General features: G+C 41.9%; 1 protein-coding gene across 1 annotated transcript in view; it reads left to right on the top strand.

The window, feature by feature from the left end:
- The first annotated feature begins 784 nt into the window (after positions 1 to 784).
- The window catches only part of Myh13 (myosin heavy chain 13), a 51,966-nt gene continuing 42,196 nt past the window's right edge, over positions 785 to 10,554 (top strand). Inside the window, exons 1-9 of the mRNA XM_015504525.2 lie at positions 785 to 988; positions 2,685 to 2,828; positions 2,914 to 3,070; positions 4,584 to 4,611; positions 4,924 to 5,035; positions 6,771 to 6,863; positions 9,053 to 9,116; positions 9,212 to 9,310; positions 9,414 to 9,517. Of these exons, the coding sequence (XP_015360011.2) occupies positions 785 to 988; positions 2,685 to 2,828; positions 2,914 to 3,070; positions 4,584 to 4,611; positions 4,924 to 5,035; positions 6,771 to 6,863; positions 9,053 to 9,116; positions 9,212 to 9,310; positions 9,414 to 9,517 (1,005 nt within the window). The remainder of the gene's footprint in view (positions 989 to 2,684; positions 2,829 to 2,913; positions 3,071 to 4,583; positions 4,612 to 4,923; positions 5,036 to 6,770; positions 6,864 to 9,052; positions 9,117 to 9,211; positions 9,311 to 9,413; positions 9,518 to 10,554) is intronic.

Here is a 10,554-nt window from a genome sequence, read left to right as displayed (position 1 = left end):
GGGGGGGGGGGGGGGTGATTATGGGAGAGAGTGACATTGCTGTGGGCCCATTTGCTATTACCACATTACCTAAGCAAGCGTGAGAAGCTGGTATTCTCTCATTTACGTGTCACTGGGCTATCTGCAAGTTCTACTGGGAATCCTCAGTTTCCAGCAACTGTTTCCAGATTCACTTAGGAACTGGGGGAGACCTCAAGGCCACAAGCTCAAACGGGAGGCACAATTTAAGAAGATGCTTTAAGCCCCCTTTTACTGGGCTCACCAGGGTTGCCTTTCATTGGTACAGATGTGCACACCAGGGGCTGAACGAAGAGATGTTCCCAAAAGTGACACTCAGAAAAAACAATCCTCACACATTTTTTGTTCCCTTTTTTGTTGTTGTTGTTAGTACTGGGGATTGAATCCAGGGGTGCTTAGCCACTGAGCCACATCCCCAGCCCTTTTTATATTTTATTTTTTTAGACAGGGCCTCCATAAGTTGCTTAGGACTGGCTAAATTGCTGAGGCTGGCTTTGAACTCACAATCCTCCTGCATCAGCCTCCTGAGTTGTGGGGATTACAGGCACACATCCATGCCCAGCCTAAAATGTGCCTTGTACCTCATTCCTATTTGCCCAGTGTAAGCCATAGACCTGGTTGTAGATCCCTCAGGACCTAGCTCTTCCCAGAGCCTTTGAATCTGGCCTCCTGTTGAATAGAGATAACAGATAGCCACCCTATAGATGCAGTGTTCTCCCAGGTATGAGATTCAGCAATCCCCTGGTCTTCCTAGCTCCCTGCAGTCATGAGCTCGGATGCTGAGATGGCCATTTTTGGAGAAGCAGCTCCCTACCTCCGGAAACCAGAGAAGGAGAGAATCGAGGCTCAAAATCGCCCATTCGATTCAAAGAAAGCCTGCTTTGCAGTGGATGATAAGGAAATGTATGTGAAAGGTATGATCCAGAGCAGGGAAAATGACCAAGTCATCGTCAAGACCCTGGATGACCGGGTAAGTGCTGATCTCAAATGCCTTGGATAAGATGGGCGTCCTTGTTTTCCTTGGGAATGGAATATTAGAAATTGCATCTAAAGACAGACTGAAACTTACATCTCCCTGTTCTATAGTGAAGTTCCCATGCCATACACCTTGCTCCTGTCTCTTTCCTTTGAGGGTTTGGGCTTTGAGGATTTTTTTGGTGTTTGCTTTGGAGAAGAGGGGAAGGTGCAGGTGAAAGGCTTTGGACTACTTAAAAGCAAATTGGTGCTATTGTTGCTGGATGGAAAAACAAATATAGCTCTGTGGGCTATACACAATCATTCTTAAGAGGAAGCCCAAGAAGCACTGGCTAGTTTAATATGGAGAATTACAGCATGCCTTTCAATTCAGTACTTATTGGATACCTAGTAGGTTTCCATCAAAGCATGGATCACTTTTCAAATATTTGCAAATCTTAGCACATTCCTTCCCCTAAACTTACCCATCTAGTGTAGGAATCAAGATGTGTTCGGCAAGTGTGAGTCTCAATTCAAACTTGGACACATGAGACAGATTTTTCTTAGTTTTTTTTTTTTTCTTTATTATTGGACATAATCTCTGATTCCAGATCTTTATCACTGGGCTAGAAAAAAAATGTCTTCAGTCACTCTTGGGGTTGTCCCACCCTCAAGGTTGTGGCATAGTCTCAACCTACACAGTCTTGCTTCGGGGTTGCATTGCCTCCTAAAAGATCTATTTAGAAAAACGTGCCAGATCCTAAAGGTTCAGGATACAGAGACTTTTCTCTCATTCCTTTGGCCACACTGGGGTCTGTCTTTCTAGTCTAAGGCAGTGGCACAGGAGGGCCTCCCTTCTCAAGAATTTTAGGCTATAGCAAATCTCCTTCCTTTTACCTCTTCTGTAAAACCCTCAAAGGTCCTCTAGGCACTTTGGTTTTTGGAAAACAAAATCCAGAAAGTCCTATAGGCTACTTCTCTTTTCTGCCCTATTTTCTACCTCTCTTAAGAAAGAAGTACAGAGCCAACTGCATCCTTGAATGAGGACAGGCAGGAAAAATACAGGGGGGGGTGGGAAATCCAGTAATCATCTCGAAATATTTTACAGCCATGAACCATGCATGATGCAGGCTCAAATGTTCTAACTTAGGAGAGCAGGGGTACAAAGAATTATGGGAGCCTTGAAGAAACAAGGAAGAGAGGAAATGGGTCTCAGAAGAGGGGACACTTGAAGGTGTCCAGATATCATTTCAATGAAGATATTCATTGAAGATAAAGGAACCCACTTGACCCAGGGCATTGAGGTAGAAATGCATAAAAACACTGGAGCAGTTCCTTCCAACCTTCCAACCTTTGTCACATCCCAGAACTCACAGCAAACCTGGTAAACAAAGGCAACCTACCTTGATAGTGGCTATCCTAAGCTACATCTGGCCACCCTGAAGGCAAAGGGCTCTATAGCTCTGCACCCCTGTAACCGTCTCCTGGAACCCACAATGGCAGACTGATTGGGATCATCAGACCAGCACTGGTTTGACCAGAATCAGGTTAATCAAGGGCAAGTTACTTAAAGATCATCTCTAGACATGGAAATGACCAATAAATATATCACTGAATGTACCACATTATCTCACTACTTCCACCCCTCCAATGAAGAGGGGTGCAGATCATTGGCTTCCTCTCCATTGCTTGCTTTTCTTCTCAATACCCAGACGCTCACTCTGAACAGTGACCAGGTGTTCCCCATGAACCCTCCCAAATTCGACAAGATCGAGGACATGGCCATGATGACCCACCTGCACGAGCCTGCTGTGCTGTACAACCTCAAAGAGCGTTATGCAGCCTGGATGATCTACGTGAGTGCCCTTGAACATCAGTGCACATCATTTATTTCTCTGAGTAAAAACAAGATCTAAATGATTAATTTTCTGATTTTCCCAGACCTACTCGGGCCTCTTCTGTGTCACCGTCAACCCCTACAAGTGGCTGCCGGTATACAACCCAGAGGTGGTGGCTGCCTATAGAGGCAAAAAGCGCCAGGAGGCCCCGCCCCACATCTTCTCCATCTCTGACAACGCCTATCAGTTCATGCTGACTGGTGAGTCCTCTCTTTGTTCATGCTTTTAAAAATAATTGTCAGTTATTCAAGCCCGTTAGAGGCTTTGGCCATCTGAACAGTGCATGAACCAAAGAGCTTCAGATGATTTGGGGATGAGTAGCCAGCAGTGCAAACCCTTCTATTTACTGGTCATAATGCATGGAAAGTCCAGTGGTCAAGGCCAAAGCCACACTAAGTCCATGCTTATTTAGGGAGCACAAAGAAATGTCCTGTCCTTACCTGCAAAGCACCCTTAGCATGGACATACTTAGAAGAGAAACTATATTAGTATCCACAAAGTTGTAAAAATAGGTGGAAAAGTCTCCCTTTACCTGCTTTCCCCCTTAACTCAGGCTTCTGTGCATCTTCCCCGGATTTCCAAGGTGGCATTAGAAATAGAGATATGGTGATACTGCCATGCCATTATCACTTTTATCTTCTCAACTTTTGCCTGATTTGACTCAGCACAGAGACAAGAAATAAAAGCCAGCATTCAAGATCGGAGGACACTTAAAAATCATCCAGTACAATGTTACCCATACTTCAATCATTTCTATCCCACATTTACAATCTTTACCCTTTCTGCAAATAATATTTGTTTTCTTTAACTGAAGTGACCTCAGTTTTAAAGGGAAGGTTAATATCACTATTAGGTTGCTATAAGAGCTATAACAAAGTACTACAGACTGGGTGGCTTAAACACAGAAATGTATTGTCTCACAGTTCTAGAGGCTAGAAGTCTATAATCGAGGTTTCAGCAAGGTTCTTTCCTTCTGAGGCTGTAGGAGAATCTGTTCCAGGTTTTGCACTTAGCTTCTGTGGTTTGCAGGCAATCTTTAATGATTCTTGGCATGCAGAAGTGTCACACTGCCCTCTGGCTTCATCTTCACATGGCATTCTCCGTGTGTGTGTGTGTGTGTGTGTGTGTGTCTTTAAATGTCCCCTTATTATAAGGATACCAGTCATACTGGATCAAGATTTCACCCTACCCTGAAAGACCTCATCTTGATTAATTACATCTGCATCTTATTTACATCTTATTTCCAAGTAATTCTGAGGTTCCGGATATTAGGACTTCAATATATGAATTTTTTCAATCCATACACTCTCAGAAATAGTTTCTCATGAGTAGAAAATAAAAGTAAGAGAAAAATACCATGACAGCCAATAAGTGCCTACAAATTCTAAATTGAAACTGTGGTCTCCTACTTGCTCTGAACCTGAAACTGACTTTCTTTGTTTCAAAGGGAGATGGAAAGCAAAGAGTTAAAGATCTACCAACATGAACAACTTTTACATGTGGGGTTCACTGTTCATCTCCCAGGCTTTCCATACATCCCACATTTAAGAAATCTGCACAAATTGTCACCAAGATTAGACATGTCTGAACCACACCACAAGTTCAAAACCCAACCAGGCCCTAGGTTCTTTAACTTTCCCCCAATTTGCTCTGTATTTAAATCTTATCTTTTTGTTGTTCACTTATTTTGTTTGCCTCCTTTTGCGTTTCTAGATCGAGACAACCAGTCTATCCTCATCACGTGAGTAACCTGTGTTTAAGCCCATGATGACTCAGAAGCCAGAGCCCATCCCTTCCACTTTCCTTTATCACATTTAATTTTCTTTTTGGTACTGGGGATCGAACTTAGGGGCACTTGACCCCTGAGCCACATTCCAGCCCTATTTTGTGTTTTATTTAGAGACAGGGTCTCACTGAGTAGCTTAGCGCCTCCCCAATGCTGAGGCTGGCTTTGAACTCGCCATCCTCCTGTCTCAGCCTTCGGAGCCACCGCTGGGATTACAGGCATGTGCCACTGAACCAGGCCTTTTACCATTTACTTTTAAATTGACAGTGGAGAATCTGGTGCAGGGAAGACTGTGAACACCAAGCGTGTCATCCAGTACTTTGCAACAATTGCAGTTACTGGAGACAAAAAGAAAGAGCAGCCAACAGGCAAAATGCAGGTAAGCAATGGCCTGCCCTGGAGGCTTATTAGAATAAGCATGTCTGACATATTGGGTGAGCACCAAGGGTGTGTCACAGCTCAGATGAGCCAGGTAAACAGAACAGAAGTTTCCTCTTCTCTGTATTCTCACACAGAACATTTCCAATGCCAAATGTGTGAGGTTTTTCTGTTGTTGTTGTTGTTTTGTTTTTCCCCCCATACCAGGCAATATCCTAATTCTCTATACACACCCACTGGGGTAACGGGTGGGAGCAGCAATCTTACAATTCAATTCAATTATGATACTAACTCCCTGGAAATAGTATCATATTCCATAAGACACCCCCCACTTCAGGTGTCCATTGCAAGTCCCAGTGCTAAGTGGAACTGACCAGTTACACATCTGGGGCTCCTACAAACCCCGTCTCAAGTTCAATAATTTGCTAGAATGGTTCAAAGAACTCAGAGAAACACTTTACTTACTACTGGTATATTATAAAAGAAACAATTCAAGAACAACCGGTTGGAAGAGATGCATAGAGGGGTAAGACAGGGAGAGAAGCATGGAACTGCCATGCCACCTCCCAGTGTCTCCATGGGTTCGTCAAGAATTCTCCATGGTTAAGAATTCTCACAGAGGTTCTGTTACATGGGCATAACCAACCAGATCATTGGCTTTGGTGATTAGTTCAACCTTCAGTCTCTCTCCCCTGAAATCTCCAGTCCTGTAATCAGTTCCCATGGCAAGCAACTCTCATCCTGGGGCTGTCTGGGGACCCCCCAGACACCACTCATTCATTATTAGTATATAATAAGACACTTAGAACTTTGGAGATGTCAAGGGATTCAGGAGATTTGTGTCAGAAAACGGAAATATGCATCTTTTATTATATCACAATCAGGGGCAAGGCAGAAAGTGGACTTGGGATATAGCACTAGTTCCTTCAACAATAGTTGAGTGATCTTGACCAATTCCACATGCCCTCTGGAGAAGGGAATGGAAACACCAGGAGTTTTCAAATTGAAGCACACATCAGAACCAATTAAAGGGCTTTTAAAAGGAATTGAGAGCCTCAGCCCATAATTTCTGACTAAGAAGGTCTAAAGTGGGATCCAATGTTTTGCCTTTCTAACATGTTTTCATGTAAAGTTCTTACTGCTGGTCCAGGGACCACACTTTGAGAATCACTAGGTTTAACAGTTTCCAAACCTCTCTGGAGCCAGAAGGATAAGTGATGGAAGTGAGGTAGAAATCCTTTTTACCATAGTAGACTCCTGAGTAACAATTTTTATGATTTTTTTTGTTTGTTTTGCTACTTACAAGACATTTTTGAAAACCATTTTTTTTAATTGCACGATCTTTGAGGTCATTTCCCCTTCTGAACACAAATGTCTATGATATTAGGTGAGTACAAAGGTACATGTACCTAAAAATCCATGATTTATAATGAAATGTAATCAGAGAAGAGAGGCAGTGTGAATGTCAAGATGGAGAGGATAATGTTCCATCCTAGAATCTGACATGACCAGGGGTTCCTTCATTGCATCCTAATAAGAGCTTCCCTGGGGTAGGACCTTAAGACTTCTTAGGTGGGATCTGGTGGGGCCCTGGTATCTCCACATGTCTGCACTGAACACCAGGTAAGACTGGTGGACACTTCTCCCTGGACCTTTCCCAGAGCACACACACTTTCCAGTCACCTGTGGGCTTCTCAGGAAGACAGTCCAAAGTCCTCTCTTCTCTTTGTTGTTAGGGAACACTGGAGGATCAGATCATCCAAGCCAATCCCCTGCTGGAGGCCTTTGGAAATGCTAAGACCGTGAGGAATGACAACTCTTCCAGATTTGTAAGACACAGCCCAGTTTTCACCTACCCCAGCCAACCACACTCTGTCCTTAAGTGCTGGATGTGAAAAATTGTCACATAAACTACCCTCCAGCAATTCAGATTAATCTACTCAACTGGAATTTGTCAATCCACTTTGAAAAAAAAGTGTTGGCCTCTTCCTGGCAGAGGGAGGATTTAGCTGTCTTTCCCTAACTAGTCAACATCACCTCACAAGCATCCTGAAGCCTCAGAGATTCAAATTCTGCAAGTAGAAATCAATTCTTGAATGCTAACATCAGATTCTCTAGATGGAGACATTTTAAACCTTATTTTGGCCACTTTTATAAGTGTGTAGTGATATCTAATGATGGTTTTAATTTATATCTCCTAAATTGGTAATGATAGTGAACATCTCTTCATGTGCTCACTTAATATTACTGAGCAACATCCATTGACTTAGCCACAGAATTCTTAGTGTGAATTAGGTTGGTAGATTTGACCTACTCCAAGTCAGGAAGTCCTAGGAGCTGCAGAAGAACTAGCCAAAGACAAAAGGGATTCCAGTAGGAATTGGTTGGTGCTAAGTATATTAAAGTCAATCGTTCTTCCTTCAACATTTCACTTAGGAATAGCACCACCAAAGAGGTATTTATTTCCACACTGGCAAATAAGCATTCAGCAATATGTTCAATTTCATTGGCCAGGGGAGCAAATACTGAAGAGGTACAGCCCTCATTTATGCCTCTAGTTGCAAAAGTACCTCAGAACTTCACACATCTCACCAGCTGGACAATCTCAAGCTCACATTTTATGGTCACCCCATAAAGATAAAACGGTTGCTGATTAAAAAGTAGATGCATTCCTCAAAGACTGTAGCTCTGAGCCCTGGCCTTTCTTTCCTCAGATATGCGCTTGGTCCCCTGTATACTACCTACTTGTACATCTGTCTTCCTGGGTGCAAAACTAAGCCCTTCTTTGTGGGGGATCTGAGTACATTTTACATGTGTAGAGATGTATTACAGTGCTTGGACTAATTTTAGCTATGGTGCTAATCTGATTCCACATTTAAGTGGAGATGATGCCTTTAGGACTCCCTGTCATCACATCCATTTATTCACTTTAGGCCTTTCCTTTTGGTCCTGAGCCAGAATTCATAAGCACTCTGTACACCTTCTGCCCTCCAGACCTTTGTAGGCTAGTGATTCCATTGTATTCCAGAAATTAGCTAAAAATACTGAAGCCCCAATACTCTCATTCACACATACGTCCATTGAGCCTTCACAAATTCAGAAAAATATTGGGAATATTATTGAGTACTGACCACTTTCCAAACTGTGTAGAATAAACAAGTCAACATTTTCACCCTTAAATTTGTTCACAGTATGGTAGAGTACCAATTAAATGGATATGAGAAAGGGGCGCACATATTTTGTATGTACTATGCACATATTTATATGTACTATGTAAATTAATACATATATAATTCACATGTATGCATTATATCTAAATTTTATAAAATAATATATAAATTAAAGTTTATATATTTTATATGTGTGTATGTGCGTATGTGTATATATACATACACATTAATATATACATATATACACATACATATGTTTGTGTGTATATATATACATGTGTAAGTATGTGTATATATATGTGTATGTATGTGTGTGTGTGTGTGTATACTTTATTTATCACTCCCCAAAAAGGGAGAAACCCAGACCCTGAGTTGTTCTTTGGAGAGCCAGATGCCTAGAAGTTAGACTTGCCTGTAATAAGTAGTATGTAAAATCTCAGAATTAGCATTCAAAGGCAAAAAATAAGAAAAAAAGAAAAAGAAATTAGACAGCCCATCCATACAATCAATTCTAATATTTGAGAAAGTATTTGGGAAACAAGGTGTAAAAATAGTATAAAAATCAAGGATGCAGTCAGGAATGAGGTGGTTCCAAGCAGGGAGTTGGACGGGAGCCTGTGGATGCCCCCTGAGCTGTAGGAACAAGGCTGGGAACTCTGGATAGGGCTACCTGACCCTTGGTTGGCTCAGCCTGGGGACTGCAGGAGTGAGACAAACCGAGACAGGAAGTACTTATGTTTCTGGCTTCACTGCCTCCCTAACCCCGTGCTTCCCACCCATGGGTGATAGCCCACACAGAATCATATAGAGCAAGTGACTGTGGTGTTTTTCATCCTGCCATTGGACAGGGGAAGTTCATTCGGATTCACTTCGGAGCCACTGGAAAGCTGGCATCTGCTGACATTGAAACCTGTAAGTCTGGACACTTGATACAAATACCTTGGTAGTTTGCCACAAAGGTCACTCTTGGAAACCTGAAATTATTATTTTTGTTGTTGTTACCGTAGACCTCTTGGAAAAATCCAGAGTGACATTTCAGTTATCTGCTGAGAGAAGCTATCATATTTTTTACCAAATCATGTCAAACAAGAAGCCAGAGCTCATTGGTAAGCTCTCGGATATCATTCTTATCTTCCTCATCAGTGGCTTTGGGACAATACCCAGAGTAAGTTGTGTCTACAGTATTAAAAAGATCTTGGTGTTTTGCAGACCTGCTTCTGATTTCAACCAACCCCTTTGACTTTCCCTTCGTGAGCCAGGGAGAGGTCACTGTAGCCAGCATTGATGACAGCGAGGAGCTGTTGGCGACTGATGTAAGCATGAAATTAATTTGTGTATGCAGAGAATTAAGGAGTTTTGAACTGACAGGCAGCTCAGGGAACTCATGAGAAAACTGGGACCCAGGGACACTAAGTGATTAGACCAAACACAGGGATTGAGAGCTCAGAGAATGAGTCCACTTTGCCCTTTTCCCTACTTAGCTCCACATCACAAGATTCCAAAATAAGAATCCAGGAGTTCTCCAAGCACACGTCTCTTCTATCCTCTAATACTTGAATTAGAATAAATTTTTGCATTTATAAGCTTTGTAATGTAACATTTGTTGGAAGTTTTCAGGTTACAAAATCACCTACCTACACGGCTCAAGAAAATTTAGAAAATATGAAGAAGTACAAAACAGAGAGGCAAAATAATAATAACAATAATAAACAACCTCACACTGCAATGCCTCTCCATTATTCTTTCTACCTGTCCTTGTAGGTTCACTTTAGGGACCTATCTCCTCCATATAACTATCTAGTCTGTGGCCTTTTACTTTGGGGAATAATTTGAAAAATTATTATCTCATTAAATCCACATGAATACCATCTATAAGGTATTCATGTGGATTTAATGAGATAATATATAGATAGTACTTTACCCATCCAAAGTTCCTCCACTCATCCCACTCCCCCACCCCATTATGGATGAGCATCCGCTGCCTAGAGTGAACATTTGGCCTTTGTTTTGGGGGGATTGGCTTACTTTGCTTAGCCTGATATTCTCTAACTCCATCTAATCACCTGCAAATGCCATAATTTTATTCTCTTGTATTGCTGAGTAATATTCCATTGTGTATATATATATACCAAATTTCTTTATCCATTCATCTATTGAAGGGCATCTAAGTTGGTTCCACAGTTTGGCTACTGTAAATTGTGCTGCTATGAACACTGATGTGGCTGCATCACTGTAGTATGCTGTTTTTAAGTCCTTTGGGTATAGACCGAGGAGTGGGATAGCTGGATCAACTGGTGGTTCCATTCCCAGTTTTACCCAATGCACAGCACAAAAAAAAAAAAAAAAAAGA

This window comes from Marmota marmota, unplaced genomic scaffold (assembly GCF_001458135.2).
Source record: "Marmota marmota marmota unplaced genomic scaffold, marMar, whole genome shotgun sequence".
Classification (NCBI taxonomy): Eukaryota; Metazoa; Chordata; class Mammalia; order Rodentia; family Sciuridae; genus Marmota; species Marmota marmota.
Note: the sequence above shows the minus strand (reverse complement) of the source record. Positions and strands in the feature narration are given on the sequence as shown.